Source organism: Mustela putorius, unplaced genomic scaffold (genome assembly GCF_011764305.1).
Source record: "Mustela putorius furo isolate JIRA1106 unplaced genomic scaffold, ASM1176430v1.1 tig00003834_pilon_pilon_pilon, whole genome shotgun sequence".
NCBI lineage: Eukaryota > Metazoa > Chordata > Mammalia > Carnivora > Mustelidae > Mustela > Mustela putorius.
In genome coordinates, this window is record NW_025421987.1 from 19,120,119 (window position 1) to 19,144,394 (window position 24,276).

The 24,276-nt window shown below is 36.4% G+C and overlaps 2 protein-coding genes and 1 long non-coding RNA gene across 6 annotated transcripts in view; 2 read left to right on the forward strand and 1 right to left on the reverse strand.

The window, feature by feature from the left end:
* ZNF654 (zinc finger protein 654) overlaps nucleotides 1–9,994 on the forward strand; it is an 80,594-nt gene extending 70,600 nt beyond the window's left edge. For all 3 annotated transcript variants that reach the window (XM_013048681.2, XM_045088234.1, XM_045088235.1), the window contains 3 exons: nucleotides 18–159; nucleotides 3,907–6,253; nucleotides 6,841–9,994. In XM_013048681.2, the coding sequence (XP_012904135.1) occupies nucleotides 18–159; nucleotides 3,907–6,253; nucleotides 6,841–6,848 (2,497 nt within the window). In that variant the 3' untranslated portion in view covers nucleotides 6,849–9,994. The remainder of the gene's footprint in view (nucleotides 1–17; nucleotides 160–3,906; nucleotides 6,254–6,840) is intronic.
* On the reverse strand, nucleotides 155–14,051 carry LOC106004244. The gene is made up of 4 exons (XR_001177170.2): nucleotides 13,917–14,051; nucleotides 12,659–12,769; nucleotides 6,202–6,283; nucleotides 155–1,360 (listed from the first exon to the last, which is right to left on the reverse strand). It is a non-coding gene; the product is annotated as an uncharacterized LOC106004244 (long non-coding RNA).
* On the forward strand, nucleotides 13,939–22,961 carry CUNH3orf38 (chromosome unknown C3orf38 homolog). Of its 2 annotated transcripts, none has more exons than XM_004777958.3 (3): nucleotides 13,939–14,417; nucleotides 17,586–17,824; nucleotides 19,747–22,961. In XM_004777958.3, the coding sequence occupies exons 1-3, from the start codon at nucleotides 14,291–14,293 to the stop codon at nucleotides 20,419–20,421; spliced, it is 1,041 nt and encodes a 346-aa protein (XP_004778015.1). In that variant the 5' UTR covers nucleotides 13,939–14,290; the 3' UTR covers nucleotides 20,422–22,961. The 2 variants fall into 2 exon arrangements, with proteins under 2 accessions (XP_004778015.1, XP_004778016.1); XM_004777959.3 differs by having other exon boundaries at nucleotides 19,750–22,961.
* The last annotated feature ends 1,315 nt before the right edge of the window (nucleotides 22,962–24,276 follow it).

Consider the following 24,276-nt stretch of genomic DNA (forward strand, 5'->3'; position numbering starts at 1 on the left):
TTTTTTCTCATTTACAGGGAGTTGATTTTCATATGGAGTAAACTTCAGCTTAAGTCTAATCCTTCAAAACAAGTTTTTGTAGATCAATGCTACCAGCTTTTAAGAACAGCAACTAATGTGAGAGTCATATTTCCTTTCATGAAAATCATTAAAGATGAGGTAAATAGGATATATTTATCCCTTAATTTTAAATGAATTTTAAATGACGGTTCACCAAATCTTGAATCTTTTATGATAAAATTTATTTGAAGGGAAGGAGGATTTTAAGGCTACATTCTCCATGTATTAGGTCTTTCCTTTCCCCCAACCTCAAACTTCCAACATGGTACTAAGGGTATACATAAGTAAAAATAACTGAAAAAAAGACAGAAAAACTGCCAGTTTGGTGTTACTTAAAATTTAATATGGGAACAGCTGCTTCCATAAGAAGCTGTTCCCTCTTTTCTTAAATAAGTTTATCACTTTTAAAACTATTCTAAGTCCTGTTTGCAAACTCTTATTTGCAAATGAATTTTGTATAACCATAGGTAATACCTGCTCACTTTCACAGAAAAATACAGTTCATAGTTTTAAGTTTGGTGTTCAGATAAAAAGGAACAGTGAATTTTGAGGCATTTCTGAAACCTGACACATTTTCAGAGTATTTGTTTAAAGTAATTGTGAAATCCATTACCTGTTTTTAAAAATAATCCTGAAGTAAGTTCTTCATGGTTCACTTAAAAGTGGGTACAGTTGTACATAAGATTCTTACATAAACATGAAATGGGATCCTGCAGATCTTTTAACTTTTTCCCCTCAAATATTAACAGAACTTTGAATACAAAGATGAGAAAGATAAAGCTACCATACACTTTAGGTAGCTCCATTTAGCTGAATCTCTGTGTGGGTTACTTTTAAATATATAAGAGGCACCCATTAAATAATATATTTAAAATTTTTTAATCTAATTATGCATTTATCACATTATCATGTCACTCATTAGGTGTATGACCATGTAGTGATTATATCCCTCTGATATAAAGTTAGCAGCATTGTATTCAAAGTTTTATACATTTCCTATTTACTAACTAGATTCATAGCTTCATTATTAAATAGTAGAATGTCATTCAAATGCATTGTCAAAGTTAACCTCTATCCCCCTCAAAAAGGGGAAAACAAAAGTATGCAATAGAATCCTTTTCAACATTTGAAGTGCACCAGAATCACCTGTAAAACTTAAAAAAAAAAAACAAGTATCATACGTAATTTTTACATAGGATTCTGATTTGCACCACAAGTTGTAAGATTGTTATAAAAAGTTCATAACATAGGTGAAGTTCATAGTTACCATAAAGTTTTCTTTTTTTCATGTCTAGTCAACCTGAGAATATAAGAGGAAAAATTCAAAGATGAAATAAATATTGAAATGTACTTAGCTATACTAAAAACATCTCTACTCATGGAATAAATCATTAGTGTGCTCCAGTACTGCGTAAAGAGTCACAAACAATGACGTGTGAGTTCAGAAGAATGAGACATTACAGATGGCATATCTGAAAAGGCTTCACAGAGGAAGATCCTTTAAGTTGGGTTTTGAATGATAGAGAAGGGTAATACTAACATGTAGAGGATTTTGTAGTTCACAGAGCATTTTTGCTTCTTTGTATTACTTGTTTTTCTCACAACTCTCCATCAGCATTAATGTGGGGAGCTGTGTGGGAGATGGGGCTACTCAGACTGGAGGAAGGTGTGGAGTGGCGAGTGGTTGGTAGAAATCCTTAAGGGGCTTGCATGTTGCACTGAAAATGAGAACTTAACTCTATAAATATACTGGAATTGTTGAAGGATTTCAGGTAAGGAAGTAGTCTGTTGTTGTTTGTGATCTTAAAATTTTAGACTTGGGCAACTGGGTACATGATAATTCATGAGTTAAGACAGAAGATATAGATAGAACTTAGAAGATAAGGAGTTTTGTTTTGAAGCAGACCAGAATTCCCTATATCTGGAAAATCTAGATGGAAATATCTGATTGTAACAGATAATCAGAAATAAGAAATCTGAATTCAGAAGAGGATTCCAAGGTGAAATGATGGATTTATAGGAGGAAGCCAAAGTCAGTATAACAGATCTGATCCCATTTACATTTGCATACTTTATTCAGAGGTCACTATAAGCCAGCTTCTATGCTAATGATAGGAGAATATAAAAACAATGAGATACTATTCCTGTGGTTTAAGAATTCAAAGTCGGGGTAGGGGTATACACAGTTACAAAACAATTATGTATGTGCTTTTTATAAATAAGTATTTGCTTTTTATAAATAATATTCTTAGTGGAAAGACTAGGGTATGTTTAACTCTGTGGGGCCAGAATGAATGGGGAGAAAAACTTTCAAGAGTAAAACTGATTCTCAAAGAATGAACAGGAAATAGATAGGAATTTACTAGCTAGATAAAGTGGGATTATGATGTGCAAAATTAAGGTCTGCTTATAGAACTGAAGTAATTAAGTAGGGTTAGACAGCACGTAAGGGACGATGAAGACATGAGGCTGGTGGCAGGGTAGTGTTCCTCCCTGTCATCTATATTATACCAAATGCAGGCAGTTCACACACACACTTTTAAAAGTCATACTATTATTGTCTTTTTCTATTCACAGAAGTATTTATGTCATTCCAAATCTATTTATCATTTGAGTTGGCAATAAATTCAAGTGTAGTTATCTTTGAGTCATCAGTACAAGTTTCAAAGCTTGAATAATTTTCAGATCATTTTCAAGTAGGTTCATTATTCTGATTTTTATTAGATTTTTAAAGATTGTAATTGCCCTGTTCATGTGGGCCATGCTTTTCCTCTTATGTGGATAAATAATAATATTTAATAAGTAATATTTTTATTTTTTATTTATTTATTTTTTTAAAGATTTTATTTATTTATTTGACAGACAGAGATCACAAGTAGGCAGAGAGGCAGGCAGAGAGAGAGAGGGAAGCAGGCTTCCTGCGGAGCAGGGAGCCTGATGTGGGGCTCGATCCCAGGACCCTGAGATCATGACCCGAGCCGAAGGCAGCAGCCCAAACCACTGAGCCACCCAGGCGCCCTGTAATAAGTAATATTTTTAATGCAGACTTACAAGTTTCTGTAAGCAGTTATTTAAAAAATATAGTTCTTTTTAACATTGACAAAGTTAAAATTGATAAATGGTTTAAATACATTTAATTCAGCCTTCTGCCTCAAAATATGAGATGGGTACCTAAAATAAATGGGGCTGGATCTGTTATGAGGCATTTTGTATAATGGTTAGTAAGAATTGTCAAATTTGAAAATTAAATAAATTGGAAGCTAAAATGCTGTCTCTTTCAGATTATTCTCAAGTTTAAAAAGATTTTACTTAAATATTAAAAATTGCACATTTGTAATACAGTGTTTATTCAGTTTTCATTTCAGAGTTGTATTTTTTTTTTTAAGATTTTATTTATTTATCAGAGAGAGGGGGAGAGAGCGAGCACAGGCAGAGGGAGAAGCAGGCTCCCTGCTGAGCAAGGAGCCCGATGTGGGACTCGATCCCAGGACGCTGGGATCATGACCTGAGCCGAAGGCAGCTGCTTAACCAACTGAGCCACCCAGGCGTCCCTCAGAGTTGTATTTTATTTTATTTTTTTAAAAGATTTTATGTATTTATTTGTCAGAGAGAGAGAGAGCACAAGCAGGGGGAGCTGCTGGCAGAGGGAGAAGCAGGCTACCTGCTGAGCAAGGAGCCCAATGTGGGACTCTTCCCAGGACCTTCAAAAGGAGTAACCTGAGCTGAAGGCAGACACTTAATGGACTGAGCCACCCAGATGTCCTAGAGAGTTGTATTTTAAAAGGATAAAAGTATAATAGCTTTTTTTTTTTACAAAGGTACTTAGTAATATTTTTCCTTTTCTAGGTTGAAGAAGATGGCCTACAGATCTGTGTGGAAATATGCGGTTGTGCTCTACAACTAGATCTTCATGATGATCCCAAAACTAAATGTTTAATTTATAAAACAATTGCACATTTTTTGCCAAATGATTTGGAGATCCTCAGGATTTGTGCACTCTCAATATTTTTTCTTGAGCGCTCCTTGGAAGCTTATCATACTGTTGAAGAGCTTTACAAACGTCCAGATGAGGAATATAATGAAGGCACAAGTAGTGTTCAAAATCGTGTTCGTTTTGAATTGCTTCCAATTTTGAAAAAGGGATTGTTTTTTGATCCCGAATTCTGGAACTTTGTAATGATTAAGAAAAACTGTGTAGCATTATTGAGTGATAAATCAGCAGTTAGATTTCTAAATGAAAGTACACTGGAAAACTCCATAGGTAATCTAAAGAAGGCAGTGGAACAGCAAGGTTTAGATGAAGGGCTGGATTTTCTTACAGACCAGAGCACTGGAGAGCTTGATCCTGATGATATACCTAGAGTGCAACCTAAGGGTCACATTAATACGAAGAAAAATCTTATGGCTCTTAATGTTTCCAAAGTAGATCACAATGTCCCAAGGCATCGGTGTATGTTATGTAACAAAGAATTTCTAGGTGGTCACATTGTAAGACATGCCCAGGCTCATCAGAAAAAGGGCAGTTTTTCTTGTGTAATATGTGGTAGGAAATTTAGAAACAGAGGACTTATGCAGAAGCATTTAAAGAATCATGTTAAAAAAATACAAAGACAGCAAATTGCTGCAGCCCAACAAGAGGATCAGGAAATCCCTGCTTTGGAAGAAGTAAATTGTTCAGATACTTTCATTTCATTTGAAAATGGGAATTCTGGTAGTAAAGATTTGGAAATAGAGACAATTACTGCTTCCAGTGATGGAAACAAAGAAGTCATTCCTGCACATGTGGCTGAGTTCATTGAAATTCCTGTAAGTGTCTCGGAAGAGGTTATTGAAAACATGATTGAGAATGGAAGTCCTGAGACTTCTTTAAATAACGTTTCAGAGCCTTTGCCTGTATGTGAGGATGACTATGAGGAGGAGGAAGATGAAGAAGGTGATTATGAAGATGACGATTATGACCTGAATCAAGAAACTTCAGTACTCCATAAAATCAATGGAACTGTGTGCCATCCAAAAGACATATATGCTACAGATCAAGAAGGAAACTTTAAGTGCCCTGCTCTTGGTTGTGTCAGGATATTTAAAAGAATTGGCTTTCTAAATAAACACGCAAGGACTGTACATCCAACGGATTTAAATGTGCGGCAAACAGTAATGAAGTGGAGCAAAGGGAAATGCAAATTCTGTCAGAGGCAATTTGAAGATTCTCAACATTTTATCGATCACCTTAATCGACACAGCTATCCAAATGTGTATTTTTGTTTGCATTTTAATTGCAATGAGTCGTTTAAGTTGCCGGTCCAGCTTGCTCAGCACACAAAAAGTCATAGGATATTTCAAGCTCAGTGTAGTTTTCCAGAATGCCATGAGCTTTTTGAAGATCTTCCTCTCCTATATGAACATGAGGCTCAGCACTATTTAAGTAAAACACCAGAATCATCTGCACAACCAAGTGAAACAATTCTTTGGGATGTTCTTACAGACTCAAATCCTAATCATCAGGAAAAAGACTCATCTAGTAATGAGAAACAAACTGTTAGTCTGCCAGTTTCTACTAGCAAATCAAGGAAAGATTCCACAGAACCAAAGACATGTACAGAAAGTATGGAAAAGAAAACAGATGGTTTAGTTCAGAATGGAAATGAACATTCTGATGACACTGTTTCTGATATAAGCTTGACAGACCAAAAGATGCCTGACAGAGAGCCAAATTCTGAAAATAATTGTAGTATTAGTGATTTAGTCAATGGACACAGTGGAATAGAGCAGACACCTTTAGTTTCGTCAGTTCCTGCTTTGAAAATGGATACAAATAGAATCAGGACAGAAAACGGTTCCATTTTACCCAGTGTCGTACCACAGGAACATAGTACCCCGCCAGTATCTCAGGCACCTTCCAAACCAAATCTGACGAGTGAACACACTTCATATGGCTTAATTTTAACAAAGCCGTATGTCAGACCACTGCCTCCCAGTTACCTTGATGAACGGTACCTTAGTATGCCAAAACGCAGAAAATTTCTGACTGATAGAGTAGATGCCTGTTCTGATCAAGATAATGTTTGTAAAAAATCCGTGAAAAGATTAAGATGTGGCAAATGCCTGACCACCTACTGTAATGCAGAAGCACTTGAGGCTCACCTTGCACAAAAGAAATGTCAGACACTCTTTGGATTTGATTCAGATGATGAAAGTAAGTCTTCTATCTTCTCAATAGATCTATCTGTAGAAATAGAAAATGCCATAGATCTTTATGAGGTTAAGAAGTTAACATTTGTATTGCACAGATGATAAAGCACCACCCCATACATTATTTCTTTTAATTCATACAGACGCTTGTTAGGTGATGTTACTAATCTGTTTTATAGATCAGGCAACTGACATTTCACAAGTTAAGTAATTTGCATAGGTATAGTCTATGAACTTGTGGATGTCAGAACTTGAACACAGTTTTTCATACTTCTTGATCATACGCATTCACTGTGTCTAAGGCACTTCTTCAATCCTAGTTTCATGTGATAAAAGTTTTAGAAACAGAGTAATTGTGATGGACATCTTTTCATTTGCATGCCAGAATATAAACCAAGTGAAGTTGAGCTGCTTTACAGAAACATATGTGAAAAAGAACCAGAAAATAATTGAAAGACAAAACTGAGCAAAACAAGATCTTGCCTTTCTACTAATATCAGTATTTTTTGAATAAGAGCATAAAGAGAAATCTGACTTAGAATTCCAGTTAAACTATAAAATTTGAATTAACAGACATGTTCTGTTTTACAGGTGCCTGATAAAAATGTTTCAGAAAGATCTGTCGATCAAGCAGTAGTGTGAAAAAAGCACTGCAAGAAATTGCATCATCATTTTGCTATTTTCCTGATGGCCTTAATTTTCAAGCGGTCTTGGATTACTAAAGATAAAGACAAAAGCACATTTTCTAGAATGAACTCAGAGAGGAGATGTGCTGGTTTAGACTCCAAAAGGGTTATTACAAAACTCCCAAAGTACCAGTTATCCAGAAAACCACATTTTTTTAAAAAGTTGATGACTATTATTGCAGCATGTTTGGTTTCACTTATATGAGAAACGTGTTCAGGCAACTAGTCAGAAAGAAATACCAGCTATGGCCTTACAGAAAGGGAAAAGTTAATCCATTATTAAAAAAGAAGGGGGGAGGGGTTGGTTTACAATAAACAACTTAAAAGTATTCTACAAATGAGATTTGTTTTCTTGTCATACATAATCAGATTATGTCCTCCCTTTTCAAACATGGTTTAAAGAACTCTTGCTATTTGGTTTATTATAATTTAGAAAATGATACATGAAAATAAAACTTGATTCACCGCCATGCTATCCATGGAAGATTGTAACTTATTTCCAAGTTGGTTGATCAGACAGAACAGAGTTCAATGAATGTTATGCCAGCATTGAAAATTAAAAAAAAAAAAAACAAAAGAAACAAAACACTTTGCTAATAAACTCTTAATAGAACCTTCCACTTTCCATTTTTGTAATACCAGTGAATTGTTTTTAAAGGCAGCACTGTCAGTTAAATAGAAAAAGTACCATCAGTAACTTTGGGGAGAGCTGGGAGGAATCTAAGACCATAAAGGCTATCTAATTGAAGGAAAACACTGAATTGCAAATAACTCAATGTGAATAATGGTATAAGCACACTGGGATATTTCTATTTGTATATAGAGTAGTGTTACTAGGACATTGCTTGATGATTCATAGTAAGGTCCTTTTAGACATTAATGTGAGTTATCTAAGTACAGTCCTATCAAAATAACTGGCTGTAAAAAAAAAAATATGTCAGCTAAAATCAGGTCAAGAATTCATTGGTTTTATTCAGTTAGGAGCGTTAATTCTAAAATAAGCCATACTACTCATGCTTTCTTAATTTATTAGTGATGAATTTGGTCCGAATAGTAATTTTTACATATAAAAGGAAATATTTACACAAAAATTTGCACAGCAGGAACACAGTTAAGATATATTAATGCTTTTATTTTCCTTGATGACCAGTAATTTTCCTAAGGAAGATTTTAACTTACTAGGCAATGAATTGTTAAAACACAAAACGTTTTTTAAAATACCCACTCAGATGTGTTCCACTTGTACATTCTCTAGAAGACGAAGCTTAAAAAGACCCTTCTTTTACCTGTTAGTGTGTTAATCTATAGCAGGGATAAAATGAATAAAAATGCAAAGGCAGATTCTTAAAAAATGGAGCTACTAATGCACCATGGTCAACAACATATTCCAGTTTTTCCAACTCCTATATTTTTGGTCAAAGCATATAATCTTATTGGATTCTACTATTACAAATTTTTGGATATTAAACTTCTTGAATGAAGTCACTAAGGAAGGGGATATTTTTTCCAACACAGCATCCCGACTTTATTAAATTGGGATTTCCAGGTCGTGAAAGATCTCAAAAAAAAAAAATGCCCAATTTTATTATTTATTCATTCACTACTATGCAATTGATAGTCACGAGTCCATTTCAATCAAATTAAGGTTTTTGTTCTGTTTGTGTAGCCTACATTAGGCTGTGGAATTTACATTTAAACAACAGATAAGTAAATACAACTCAATCAGATTTTTTAATCCTTTAGGGTCAGTTCAAAGGAGGAGGAAAAAAACAAAACAAAACAAAACACTTTCTGTACTTCCTGATCCTGAAAATGCAATACTTGAGTTTTATTCCAGTTCAGTATAAAATTCATCATGTAATAAAGAGTCTGTTTGGAAACTAGTTCATTTGGACCATGAAGTTTTTTTGAAATATAATTTCTGCTTTGTACATTTTCCAGAAGTTTAAAATTTACAACTTGATATTTTATCACATTTTTTAACTTTTTATTTTTTATAAGTTGTATCTGTTGACAAATCCATGCTGCAAATTAGTTTCATTCATTCTGGAGTTCATACCAAGATATTTTAAACATATTCCACTTGTTAATCTTTTCTTTGAGTATTTAGTTCTACTTTGGTGTTGCTAAGGGAAAACTGTTTCTGAAACACTTAGATCAAATCGGTTTATACATAATTAAATCAAGGAATGTTTTACAAAAATCTATTTGGCCAAGCTGTTCTAAATCTCTTTATATACTCAAATAATTGCTATTGAAAGTATGTGTACATTTCATTATTTATGTCTTATAAAGCATAAACTTAAATCATTTTGCTTTTGTGGGGTGCATAAACTTCCAACAGTTCTAATTTGGGATTCAGAAGAAAAGCTTTCTTATTCCTCAGATTCTTCTCTTTTACTTTCTATTCCTTCTGTTTTGAGGATATGCTTATCTTACATGGACCAAGTTTCAATCCTTATTTTTTTTAATAAAAATTTCCTTCAAATCATTAACTATAAACTTCTGCTGTTTCAGTAAGGTCAACAAAAAAGCAAATCTGAATTTTTGCTGCTCAGATATTACAGAAAAGCGGGATCTTCGTGGACAAGGACACTGGTACTTTGGGCTTTAGCCATATTCATTTTTTAAAACCATCGATTATATAATGAGTAGGTAACTTAAAACACTGAACTTGTGATTCTTTTAAAATCACACTCGAAGGTTCAGCCGTACTCCTTTCATGTTTGGTTTAAACTGTTGTATGGATGAAAAAACCTAAAAGGGATGATAGTGTTTATCTTTTAATTTATTTGGTACTGTAAAAACACCTTTTCAGAATGCCTAAATGCTGCATATGCATTTTGGAATTGTTAATATGTGAAAGATATTACAGATTCAGCAAGAAAGGAAATTTGTGCTTCCTTGTTGAACATTAAATTATTTTACTTTGCATTTTATAAGAGTACAAATTAAAACTGAGCCATTGAACTGCAATAATACAACAATAGCGTCTCATTTCAAGAAATTTTTTGTACTGTACATAGACTTGTTCAATAAAACATTGTCCTTGTTGGTAATGAAGTGTTCAGTTTTATGTAGCATACTGCTTCAAAAGAAATTAGGCTTAAGGTATGCAGTAAATAAGAAAATTTCTATTATGTCCCATAAGAATAAATTATTTCAGTTCATACTACCATACTCAGATGATTTTCAAAAACATTTTTAAAATAGAAACATCAAGAAGCTTACATAAAACATTTTAGACATTATTTTAACTAATGTCCACATGCAGGAATTAAAAGTTGACAATGCTGGTTATTAACGTTTTTGGGTACCCTCTGCAAACTTAGTAGGTACATAAATATCAGAACTCTCTAAGTGAAAGATAGTGCACGGATTTATCTGTGTTGGTAAATCAAAGATGAAGTGCATCTGGTGGAACTCAAAACAGAGAAGTCATTTTGAAACAAGGAGTGAATATTGATGAAAATGACTTTCTAAAAACATTTCAGTGGGAAAATGTGTAAACCAATTAATCTGTACTTTAAAGTGAGATCTTGGGCATTGAGGGCTCCTATTTTTTTGGTTGAGAAACAGGGAAACCCCCTACAACCTTTGCTATAACTTGAAACTAGAAAAAAATGAGGGCTTAAGTAGAAAAAGACTGGATAGGATTTGTTTGATAGGATGATAGCAATGCAAATGAAAGGATGGTGCTAGTCCAGTGATTTGCACGTATTGCAAACATGCTTTGAAAAACACTGCAAAAGTTACTGAAGCATTCTAGAGCTGAGATCTGAAATTCTCAGTCTATGCTTTTGGTCATACGATTTTAGACTATTATATGTATTGAGGTATTTAGATAAAGGTATTGGCATTAATCTAGACTTTTTATTTTTCTTTTCTGAGATATGAGGAATTCTGGAAAGTAATCGAATACTACTATGTATGCTTCCAAGATAAACGAGGTTGCTTTTCAGAGCTTAATATAAATTCCATACCAGTTTCAAGAATCAACTAATAAAAGGTCAGAAGTTTTGGCTCTATATGAAGATGTCAAATGGAGCAGCAATCCAATACTACATGGAATTAAAGTGGGAGAGCTTAATGCCTTATTTATGAGTGCTACACACTGGAGAAGAAATGTCTCCTGTTTTACTAAGTTATTACATAATAGCTAATTTATTTATGCTACCCCTAGTTGTTAAAAGACACGAACACTGTGTTTTAAAACCAAGGGTCAAAAACAAGTAACTTGACTGAAGTAACACAGGAGAGGTGGGATTGAAAAATCAGATGTGGGGGCACCTGGGTGGCTCAGTGGGTAAAGGCCTCTGCTTTCGGCTCAGGTCATGATCCCAGGGTCCTGGGATAGAGCCCCACATCAGGCTCTCTGCTCAGCGGGGAGCCTGCTCCCCCCCCCCCCCCGCCCCCGCCTGTCTCTCTGCCTACTTGTGATCTATCTCTGTCAAATAAATAAATAAAATCTTGAAAAAGAAAAAAAAAAAATCAGATGTGTCCTCCTAAAACCATAATGCCATGAAGTTTTCATTCTGCCATGCAGTTTTTCCTGCAAATACAGAGCATGAGTGGCTGGCTCTAATACATCCAAACAGAGAGTGTCAGACTTGCCCAAGGATCAGTGATTTCAGAGACAAAGGATGAAGTCTTAGGTGGCTGATGTTTCATTTTCTTCTATTAGCAGTGATTGTTAAAGTGTGGTCCCCAGAGCAGCAAAATAAACATCACCCAAGAACTTGTTAGAAATGCTAACTTGGGTTGGAGGAGGCGCCTGGATGGTTCACAGTTAAGTGTCTGCCTTTAGCTCAGGGTATGATCCTAGGGTCCTGGGGTGGAGCCTCCAGTTCTTGGGCTCCCTGCTCAAAGAGGAGTCTGCTTCTCCCTCTCCCTCTGCCCTTCCCTCAGCCCCATGATCTCTCTCTTGCTTGCTCTCTCTCAAGTAAATAAAAGCAAGAGGCAAGTTTAAGGAACAAATAGCAAGGGGCCCATTGTGGCTAGTCTGGAGTAAGAGACCAAGAGAATAATAGAAAATGAAGACAGGAGGTAAAAAAGCGAAAGTCTTCACAATGGCCTGCAAGGGCTTAGATGTGCAATGTTTTTTTAAACCCAGTTATTTCACTTAATTTGCTAGCTTTACGGAAGAGGTGCTAGGTGCTATTGGCATCTAGTGGGTAGAGGCAAGGGATGCTGTCAAACATCCTGCAGTACATATAGCCCCCAAACAAGGAATTATCCTGCCCAAAATGTTAATAGTACCTCCCCTGAGAAACCCTGCTCTAGATCAATCTTGACGGCAACACTAACCTCACTGCCGCCGCCTCGAGCAGGCTGCTCTGGTCTCCTTCCTGCATGTCAAGCACTCTGCTGCTTCCTTGGAACCTCTACTGTTGTTTGTTCCTACAACACTCTTCTGTGCTTCACTCACTTTCATCAGGTCTTTCTTCCAATATTACTTAGAGGAGAAGTCTTTTCTTGACAGTCTGTGTAAAAATAGCAACATCGACTCCATCCCCCTGCTTCTGATTTATTTTTCTTCATAGCCTTTCCTGGCACAGTATATAGTTTCTTATATGTTTATTGTCTGTGTCCTCTCACTAGACTGACAGCTCCAAAGAAACTTATTTGTTCCCAACACAGCAATGTCTGGCAAATAGGTGCTCAATAAATACTCCCCCCACCTTTGTAAATGAAAGAATGAATGAAAGAAAGGTTGGGTATACCTTCCACATAGTCCACACCAGCATGATGAGCACTTTCCATCTCTGTACTTGCAGCACTCTCAAAACGTTCTTGAAAGGAGGTTCTATGTCATTTCTCTGAATCTTCAATACCTAGCATAGTAGGTACTCATTAATACTTAATGGAAAATGCAGGATTTTAATCTGTTGAGCAAATGATACCCCAAATAACATCCACTGGCAAATTAGTAATAACCATGCTTTGAATGCCTACGCTACATTTACAGTTTATTTTATAGCTCATATTTAGCTGTGGTGTTTTTTAAAAAGTTAAATTTGCTCACCTGTATCTGAAGATATGTACATTTTAACTAGAAAATGGCAATACCCTAATTAAATGTTAGCAAATCTGAAACATGTCGAAAATGTGGAAGAGGCTGGAGGCAAGTGACGTGTTTAAGTCTGATTCCTTCATCGATCTCGGTCGAGCAGAGCATGACTTTTCCATTGGTGAATACGAGTTGCTGCCACACTAACAGTAGCAGCTAACATGCACCAAGTTTTTCCAGGTGCCAGGCACTATGACCCGCACCGCCATCCCCTCTCCATAACCCTATGAGGTAGCTAACTCTACCAAGTCCATTTTGAGATTGGAAACTGAGGGACAAAAAGGCTAAGAGGCATGTCCACGACCACTGTTAGTGAATGGCAGAGTTAAACCCTGGTATTTGGGCTTCCGGAGTCCCCAACCCTGAATTGCTCACGATAAAACATCGTCTAAAACCTAGCCCGCCAACTCGAATGCAAGCAACAGCCGATCCTAAATTAAGAAATGAAAGCAAGGGGCGCCTGGGTGGCTCAATGGGTTAAGCCTCTGCCTTTGGCTCAGGACATGATCCCAGGGTCCTGGGATGGAGCCCCGCATTGGGCTCTCTGCTCAGCGGGGAACCTGCTTCCCTCTCTCTCTGCCCGCCTCTGCCTGCTTGTGACCTCTCTCTGTCAAATAAATAAAATCTTAAAAAAAAAAAAATGAAATTAAGAAGGCAGGGTATAGGTGACTTTTTTTAAAAAAAACTTTTCATAGTCTAATGCTAAGCAAAACCAAATTATTTGAACACTGTACTACGTAATTTAAGAATACCAAACTACAGGTGCACCCAAGTTCGAACTGGCCGCAGAGGACGTTCAAGCGCTCCCGGGGGTCAGGCCCACGGGCGGGGAACAGGCGCCTCCATTGGCCGGCCCCGCGGCATCACGGGAGCTCGCCGTGCGCAGCGACCGCCACCCGCTCTCCTCGCACCTGCATCTGCGCAGCCCTCCCAGGCGCGTTGTGGGAGGCCGGACTCTCGAGGGTTCGGGGGTTCACTTTCCGGAACCAGGTCCCTTGTGGGAGATCGCTGTTCTCGTTGCAAACGCAGTACTTTCCAAAAGTGAGATCGGTTGGATTCCCCTCCGTCCTGTCCAGCCAGGAACGACAAGCCGGAGCACCGCGTTTCCTGATTGACCTTGTTGGCAATCACTTCCGCCCAGGGGTTTGGAATACCCGAGGCCCTTGGGCGGCGAACAACAGGAAAGGCACTTCCGGTGTATGTTGCCTAGGCGCCGGCTTGGTGGGCCAGCGGGACGACGTTAGTGGGGCGTCCTTTTCCCCCCACCCCCCTTTTGGGGGTCGAGATGTCGGGGCTCAGCGCTCCGGAGACGGAGGGCTGTCGTAACCTGCTCGGCCTACTAGACAACGATGATATCATGGCCCTGTGCGACACCATCACCAACCGCCTAGTGCAGCCTGCGGACCGCCAAGGTAAGTGTTGACTTTTCTCTGCAAGGGCGGACTTTTCTCCCAAGGCCTCACTCGGGCCCCAGGTTACCAGGACGTGGGGGTAGAGGAGGTGCAAGAGGTCGCCCCGCTAAGGCGCCCGGCGGTGCTGGGGCGGAACTCTCGAGACGGACAAACTCTCAAGAGGGCCGCTCCTCCGCGGCATGGAAACCACCTTCAGGCGGCACTGAAGCGTCACGTCCTCGGGGCGATGGGGACGCTGGCAGCGGCGCGGCTTCCAGGTTTTATCTGGAATGTGGATGTGGGGGCAAATGCTTATTTTTTCGACAATTTAGAGTATGTGAATAGTGATTTCAGAATTTCCGGGAAGCCAGGGTGTTTTTCATTTTCAGTTTCGTCTGAGCCGAGGAGTCAGCTGCTGCTCAGGTGTTTCTCTTCAAGCCCCGAGGAGGATATCATAAACGCTTTGAAGCCTCGTAGATAAAACAACTACCGTGGAGCGCCTGGGTGGCTCAGTGGGTTAAAGCCTCTGCCTTCGGCTTAGGTCTTGATCCCAGGGTCGTGGGATCGAGCCCCTCATCAGGCTCTCTGCACAGCAGGGAGCCTGCTTCCCTTCCTATCTCTGCTTGCCTCTAAAAAAAAAAAAAAAAAACCAACAACACCACAAAAAACAACGACAGAGATGACAGTAGATAGTTTGAGTCCATGTCTCTTTGGATCCAGTTTTTTTTCTGAGACGATTTTGTGTAGGAGGAATACGTTACTTTCAGAGCCAAATAAACATTTCGGTAGAGTAGATTTAAAGGGTTATTAATATTTAGCCTGGTTATAGCTACTTCATATAAAAATATAATCAAGAAGCGTCTGTGTTTATTTCACTTGGCATATCATCTGCACAGTCTTACTTTAAATTTGCTGAATTTTACTTTAAAATGGGGAAACTCCAGACTTCTATGTTAGTGTGACTTAAATAACTACGAAAGCATAGTCTATTTCTCTGCTTTTAAATTGAATTTACGTTTTTGCCATTTAAGAAAATCATTTGAAACTTCAAATTTAATGTTTCCTCAGACATTAAAAGAAGAAATTCCTAGGAATTTAGAATGCACATAGTTTTAGACTTAATAGAGTTCTTAAGCTTTTATGTATTTCGCACAATCACCACCTAACAGTCCTTGAGTTTGAGTTTAAAAGTATAATAGATAAAAATGTTGCATTTAATTGATGGTGGATCTCAAAGCAAATGAAAAGAAACTTCCCAGTACAGAAATGTTAAATGATTTGGAGAGATAATTCTCAAAGAGGAAGAAAATAATCCTCTATAAGAATATAAAAAGGTAACTATTTATTTATTATGGAAAGATATATAAATCTTTCCATATATATATGGAAAGATAATCTCTTTGAAAAGCAATGAAATGAAAACCAAAACCAAAAGTGTTTTCCCTTTCTACCAGATTGGCAAAAAACTAAGCGTGGTGATCATGCAAAGCAGCTCTTTGACAATCTTTGAAGGAGTGTAAATTAGAACTTGGGTAAACAGGTTTGACATCATCTCCTAAATGGAATTATTTGCTTACTTCGGGGTTCATATTCTGCACCTGAGCTTCTCAAGCTTGAATGTGCTTGTGAATCAGTCCCTCCAGATTCTTGTGAGAAATGCAGATTCTGATTCAATAGTTCTGTTGTTTTAAGATTTTTATTTATTTGTCAGAAAGAAGAGAAAAGAGAGGCAGAGGGAGAAGCAGGCTCCCAGCCAAGCAAGGAGCCCAATGCAGGACTCCATCAGGGATAATGGCAGATGCTTAACTGACTGAGCCACCCAGGCGTCCCTGATTCAGTAGTTTTGAAGTGAGCCCAGAAATTCAGCGTTTCTAGCAAGTTCTCAGATGATACTTGTGCTGCCTGCCTCTCTGTGCCCTGGGAGACATTTATGAAAATGTTCAAAGTGATGGTGTTTGTAATTGAACATACCCAGTAAAAATCTATGACCGAGGGTGTCTGGGTGTCTCAGTCAGATGGGCGTCTGCCTTCTGCTCAGGTCATGATCCTGAAGTCCTGGGGTCGAGCCCGGCATCAGACTCCTGCTTGATGGGGAGCCTGCTTCTCCCTCTCCGTCTGCCTGAAGCTGCCCTGCTTGTGGGTGCACAGATGAGCTCGCTCTCCTTCTCTCTCTCTCTCTGTCAAATAAATAAATAAAAATCTTGAAAAAAGAAATTTTAACCAGAAGGATAGATGCCTTGTGATGTAATCATATAATTTACTGTAGTATAGTAAAATGAATTAATTAAAAAATTAGAGCTACATATATCTACAGATTTATGTCAGAAACAACATTAAGTGAAAAGCTGAGTGTGAAAGACCATCTATATACATATATTTATGGATTGGATTTATAGAGTGTTCCGAAACTACCAAACTGTACTGTTTAGAAGTTCACAGTTATGCTGAACAACAAAAAGAAAAACAAGGGAATAAACAGCATTTAGGATAGCAGCTACCTCTAAGGTGGATGAGTAGAGAAAAAAATAGTGTTAAGTAGGGAGGGTTAAAATGAAGGCCTCAAAGATACTAGTAACATCTTATGTCTTAAGCTATGTGGTGTGTACATGGGAGTTCATTTTTTTGCTATTCTGTATTCTTCATGTTAAAAAAAAATCTTTGATCTGTTGTTTAATAAAACATTTTTTAATTAAAAAAGAATACAAGTTTTAGTTCTGCCACTTCTTAGAAGCATGATTGTTAATACCTTTTATATCCTCAACTTTTATTGTCTATAGAATAAGAAGTTTAAAAATCCTTGCAGATCTAAAATACTGTAATTTTACTGATGTTAGGGGTTATAAATGAATTTGGTCCATTGGCCTTCTTAGAAAAGAATTTTTTTCTCTGGCTCATTTTTTTTCTTAAAACATGTCATTGTTTAAAAAAAAATGTAAAACTTCTACTGTCTTAAGAGAAGTGAAAGGAAGAGGTAAGTATAGGTTGGGAAGTTTAAATCATAAAGAAAAATTTTTTTAAACCCCAAATCTGATAGCCCACTTCCTGGTTTTTAAAAAATTACCATCTTGTACAAAAGGAGTAATACCATGACAAGAATTTGTAAATACTATTTGATACGGTTTCTGCTCACCCTGAACAGATTCACAGATGACTTGCGATTTTCTACTAATCTTTATAATTTCCTTCTAGATGCCATTCGTGCAATATTAGTGTACAGTCAAAATGTAGAAGAACTTTTGAGGCGTAAGAAAGTCCACCGAGAAGTCATATTTAAGTACTTGGCAACGCAGGGGGTTATTGTACCTCCAGCTACTGAAAAGCACAATCTTATTCAGCATGCAAAGGATTATTGGCAAAAGCAGTCACATCTGAAGTTGAAGGAGACACCAGAGCCAGTTAAGACAGAGGACATTAGACTGTTTCAACAGGTAAAAATAGATATTATAGTTATACCTTAAATTTTAGTTCTGTCTAAACTCTTTAGATAATCCTAGATCTGTGGGGACATGGTTAATAATATTTTCGCTTTTATAATTTAGCTTCACTCCATATCCTTTGCATTCTAAAGAAAGACCAGTAAAGCACCTAAAAGAAAGAAAGTATCTCTGACATTTAATAATGTATATAAAATGCTATATTGATTTTTGAGGGAAAAAATGTTTTATCACTTCATCAAACGAGTACTATTGGATTTGTAAAGAGAATGGATAGACTGCAGGATCAATTTAATTTTAAGTTAGCTTCATGTTCTCTGTAATATTCTTGTCTGCTTAAAAAAGAATGCTGGTGTTAGCTCTTTCTCATTTTGAAGACTAACTTAGTATTAAATTGTAAAAATTCCATGAGAGAAACTTAAATAATTTTTAACATTTGATTTTTTTTTTTAAGTTAGAAAAAAATTCTCTTGTAATAATTTCCTCCAGCTGACATTGTCTGTTCCTATTTCTTTGTATCCACTGGACATTTTAGATGCTGTGAGAATATTTAAATGTTGATTGTATGAACTCTAGGTAATTTGCAAACTTTATTTTTTTAAACAAAGCACAAAAAGACAACCCCCTTTCCAAATCAAATATATAGATTAATAAATGTCCATAAAGCAGAAACTTTGTAATGACCGTGCTGGCCAGGAAATAGAAATTTGCCACCCACTCCAGAAGCCTCTTCCATGAATCTGCAAATTTTAAACTACATACTTTGAATTAGCAAGGTTTTACAGTAAGAGGCATTTGCTTTCTCCTTAGGAAAGGACCTTCTAAGAGCTTTCTTAGTATGCTAAAGAGAATGTTTACTCTGAAATCATACAGATGTGACTTCAAATAGAGTCTGCATTGTGCTAGGTGTGAATTTGAGCAAGTAACTTGACTTTCCTGAGTCTTTTTAACTTTATCTATAAAGCAGGCATAATAATGATAGTATCTGTGTAATTAAGCTTGTGAAGATAAAAGGAAATAGTCCATAAGTGCCAAGCACAGAGCCAAACATATTCAGTCATGGGTGCTCTGTCAGTAAAAGATTTCTTACCATCAAAATGAAGTACTGTGCTCTGAAATATTCTCATCTACTCACATAGATAAGAAAATCAAGCTTATCAGGTATATTTTTGCAATAACATTACTTGTAACAAAGAGAAATAACAGTATAAAATTAATCCCAATAATAAAAAGTAATGTATTTCAGTTGTATTAGAACTCTGTTTAAAGATAGTAAAAAATGCTTATTTGTTACCAACTTATTTTAGTATAGTTTATATTCAACAAATCAACAAACTATCGATTTAAAGCATACAATTTGAAGGTTTTGACAGACTTTGAAATCACTGCCACAATCAAGAGAAGATACTTAATGTAAATTATTGTTGACTCTTCATGCTGATTTTTTGAGAGGCTTTGTTGAACCTTAATTTCTTAGCTGAATTTTCAGATGTTTAAGCTGGTAAATTCTAAAATGATTTTTCCCCTTTTGGGAAAAACAGTTTACTGTGCATGATGGGTTCGATGAGTTCACCTGTAGTTCATTTAGCTTCTGCTATACTCAACATATGACAACTTAGCTCTAAAAGAGACTAGATAGAAAAAAGATATGATATGAGGGCACCTGGGTGGCTCAGTGGGTTAAGCCGCTGCCTTCGGCTCAGGTCATGATCTCAGGGTCCTGGGATCGAGTCCCGCATCGGGCTCTCTGCTCAGCAGAGAGCCTGCTTCCTCTTCTCTCTCCACCTGCCTCTCTGCCTACTTGTGATCTCTGTCTGTCAAATAAATAAATAAAATCTTTAAAAAAAAAAAAAGAAAAAAGATATGATATGAGAACTGACCTTGGTTATATTTTATATTTTATTTATCTTAATCAGCAGGAAAAAGAAGACAAAAAAGCTGAAAAAGTTGATTTTCGTCGATTAGGAGAAGAATTTTGTCAGTGGTTCTTTGAACTTCTTAATTCTCAGAATCCTTTTCTGGGTCCACCTCAAGATGAATGGGGGCCACAGCACTTCTGGCACGATGTCAAGCTTAGGTTTTATTACAAGACCTCTGAACAAAACGTGATAGACTACTTTGGAGCAGAAATTGTGAGCCTTCGTCTGCTGTCACTAGTGAAAGAAGAATATCTTTTTCTCAGTCCCAACCTAGATTCCCATGGACTGAAATGTGCTTCTTCTCCCCATGGTCTGGTTATGGTTGGAGTTGCTGGGACTGTCCACCGAGGGAACACTTGTTTGGGAATTTTTGAACAAATTTTTGGACTCATACGCTGCCCTTTTGTGGAAAATACATGGAAAATCAAATTTATCAACTTGAGAATTATTGGAGAGGGTTCTCTTGCTCCTGGGACATCAATGAAACCAGCTATTACATTTGAACCTAGTGATTTAGAGGCCTTTTATAATGTAATTAGTTTATGTAGTACAAACGAAGTACAACTTAATGTAAGGCAGACATTGGATAGTGGAACTGGAGACCAAGCTTTATGCAGTGGAGATGAGGCATTGTTGAACAAAAGAGAAGTTAATTTTTACCCAACCCTCTAAAGCACTGAACATTGTATGTCAGTCTCAAAAACTCTCTATACAAAAACACCTCTAAATACCCCATCAGTAATGTCTAAGTGATTTCAGGTGTGAGGATTGACATTTTAGTTGAAATATCTGTCTTGATAACAGACTGACATACTATGTGAATACTTGACTCTTTCTACCTGAGTTGCAGCAAATTGTCAAAGAGCTAATGCAGTTCATCAAATAAATCCCTTTTAGATAGTATAACTAACGGTGTGCCTTAGAAACCAGGTAATACTTTCATTTTACTTAGTGAATATTCTGCTAATATTTGTACTTTCATGTGGGAAAGGTTTAATGTAAACTCAAAGTTTTCATTTTAGAAAACTTGAGTGACATTCTCACGCAAAAAGTCCAATAATTTAGCAGGTGGAGAAAAATACACTTTGCCTTTTTAAAATTTGAGGAACATTTTTCAGTTATCTATTAGTAGACCAAGCTAAATATCTTAAAATCTGCAACATTTTCTGAACTCTTTTGGGCAATGATAAATGCTATTCTCTAAACAGACCTAATTCTTATCTAAGGCTTCAGCTAACATTTTTAAAGAACATTTATTGTAATATCATATAAAGGAAACATACCATTGAAATTTTTTAAAAGGTATGCCCAGTTCTAACTTAAATGAATTACTATTTGCCTCTTGATTGATCTCAGAAGAGGTGACCAAAACCACCCCCCACCCAAAATAAACACACACACAAATTTATAATGTGGGCATATCTATATACAGATATGGATATACTCCTACATCATAAATAAAAATTATTAGGATTTTTCACCTCTAAATTGTTCTACTAGGTTTGACTTAAAAGGTTAAGTTGCTTTAGGGTTTAAATTCTTCATCACTTGGCAACTACTTGCTGATCTGGGACTTAGTAATTTTAATTTACAAAAAATGCCCTATAAAAAAATTCAGCAGGGAATTGTGGTGATGTGTTATACATGTTATTTTACCTTTAACTCTTCTTGTGATCATCTAAGATAACAAGAATTTTGGAAGCAGGGGGAAAAATCTCATCATTTTTGGTTTTTTAATGCCATACCTTTTACGAGGAGTACAAATTGATACATCCTAAAATAAGAACTTAATAAAGGAGGGAAATTCCTACTGTCTGCTCTAAGAATAGTGTATTGTTTAGATTTAAAACCAGATTATCATTTTCATCTTTAAGTATCATTATAACATGTACTCAATAAATATCAGTAAAGGATAAAATTAAAAACTCTTCCCATCTGTATTCTTTGTGGTATTAATGACAAGTACTGCAGAAATACTACTACAGATAGATGCTCAGGATGGGCAGAAGTTGCCTCTAGCTATCTTCAGTATGGACTTTTTGAATTCGTGTAATGCTCAAGTAAGGCTGCAATCTTTGCATGTTCTTTTAATCAACATTAGAAATTTGAAATCTTACTGATAGAACCTCTTGAGAATTGGAACTATGTTTTACTTTCTGTGAATCCCCACAGCTGGACAACAAGGTAGGACCTAATGTTTAACTGGATGAAAGAATGAGAAAAAGAAATTTACATACTGTATAATTTACATACTGTATATACATTGTATCTAGATGCATTTACTGCATCTAGACTTTGTCTTTGGTTCTTATCAGTGATGGGTTGGTTTGTTTGATCATTTCATCCGTTTGAATTTCATATGTGGATACACAGAAACTTTTAGGCTCCAAGCCAACAGATAGAAACTTCTTTTAAAATTTACTAAATTTAAAAAGCCCACGGGTGAGAATGGGATAAACTGAAAGGCTATAAATTATAGGAGAAGTATATATTTTTATGCTCAGAGGAAGAATACCTGGAGGAATTGAAATTTATTCATGAAGTTTAAAGCTTGTTCAAGCCTTTGAGAAGGTCCAGAAGCACACTGCAGATTGAACTCTGCTTTTCTACCATCCCTTTGTTTTTTGTGTATTAAAGAATGGCAGAGACCCCAGCTTTAGGTCCCTTTAGCTTCATTTCACCCTCAACTGATATTTTGAGAGTTGTTGGGAGTCACGTAGTAGAGAGTACAACACTATACAATTCACAGTGATTGAATGGTCAAACCAGGGGGGCAGCTGGGTTTTATTTACTATAGACTGATTTGCAGTAGCCTAATAGGGTATACATGAAGTATCTGTTCTTGTTAAAATAAAAAATTCTTAAAGTAATAGTTACATTGGGATATCTTAGTATCTAGAATGCCAAAAACAAATTTCATGAGTCTTATTAACTAAATACCAAATAATAGGAAAAAAGCCATCTCTGTTTTATGAAATCACTTGCAAATGGCCAACACAGGAAAACTTCATTCCTATGTTTTCACAAAGATAGTATTCTTAAGCTAAAGGAAGGCTAAGTACCCACTGCCGTAAGAAATTATAATAGCATCAGAAAAGGGTTTAAAGAATAGTGGCTTAATTTTAAAAGTCAGCAGTTTTGTGTTTCAACAAAATGGCTCTTATGGCCAAGTAAATGATAAACAGAATAAAATACAATAAAAATATATAAATAAAAAACATAAAAACATGCTCTGATATTTTTTATTAGTATCTGTATTCACAAATTTAGATGCCCTTTTCTTCACTGGTTCTTAATTTGGGCTGTGGGGAGTGATCATGGATTTTTTGAAAAATGAGAGCTGTGTTCTTTCTCCCCAGAAAAAGTGTTTGCATTTAGTATTACAATTTTTGCATTATTTCACTGAGTTTATGGACTTCTCTAAAGCACATCTGTGCCTCCTACAAGCATCCTTATACTTCTCATGTTAAAATCCTGCCATAATAGTTAACATTTCCTCCAAACTACTACTCAATATTAAAATTATTTTTAAGAAAATTTTGTGCCCTTGCTGGAGGATTCAATCTTATGAATGAAAGGGTAATCTCTGGGAAATATATTAGTTTATGATAGTTGTTAATTTGTGGATTTTGTTTTTCAAGACATGCTAAGATAAAACCTACTGAAATAGCTAAGCGAAACAAAAATGTTCAGAATTCATTTTATTTTGGCAAGATAAATTTATGAACAATAACATGCGCTAGAGAAAGTGTGACAGAAAAATCTGAAGAGAAAAAGTATGAAAAAAATTCGTAGGGTGGCTCAGTCGTTTAAGTGTCTGCCTTCTGCCCAGGCCACGATCTCAGGACTGTGGGAACGTCCTGGGAACTAGCCCTACCAGTGGATTTTGTCCTGTCTCTCCCTTTCCCTCTGCCCCTCTCCTGCTCCTGCTTGCTCCCTTACTCTCTCAGTTAATAAGTAAAATCTTAAAAAAAGATTTCTCTAGATCTTTACAAAAACTTTATCCTGAGATGTTCTTTAGTAATGTATACTGCTAATTTTGAAGGATTTTAAACATAGGATCATTTCCTCTGAAGGTTTGGGTATGTGGCCTCACAACATTCCTTCTCACCTCCCCTCACCCATGCTCTTTATAACGTTTGTATATACTCAAGTTTGAATGCAGATAGTACACATCCAAGTGCTGGGAAAATAGGACTTTTCTGCATCTGGGTTCTCTTCAGGTTTATTTGTTATATATTAATGGAGCATCTACAATTTAAGTCACTGAATCAAGCACAAGATAATACTCAATAGGTTATTTACCTAAATTTTCTATGTTAAGTTTCAGTTTCCTAGTTTACATGTCTTAAGATGAGAACTGCTTTAGGCCCCCCCCTTTTTTTTTTTAAATTTAGGGTGTGGTTATATCTTTTTTGTATGGGTCAGGAAAGAAGAACACTTAATTGAAATTTTAGATAGCTGTGTGGCCCTACCTATGCTATGTTGATTGTATCAATGCAGAATATAAGATATTTTGACAGCCTA

Bases quoted from the DNA above. Each gene is read 5' to 3' on its own strand.
- CUNH3orf38 (XM_004777958.3), top strand. From the start codon at position 14,291: ATGTCGGGGCTCAGCGCTCCGGAGACGGAGGGCTGTCGTAACCTGCTC. The intron at 14,418-17,585 runs GTAAGTGTTGAC...ATTTCCTTCTAG, and splicing joins GCAGCCTGCGGACCGCCAAG to ATGCCATTCGTGCAATATTA. The intron at 17,825-19,746 runs GTAAAAATAGAT...TATCTTAATCAG, and splicing joins ACATTAGACTGTTTCAACAG to CAGGAAAAAGAAGACAAAAA.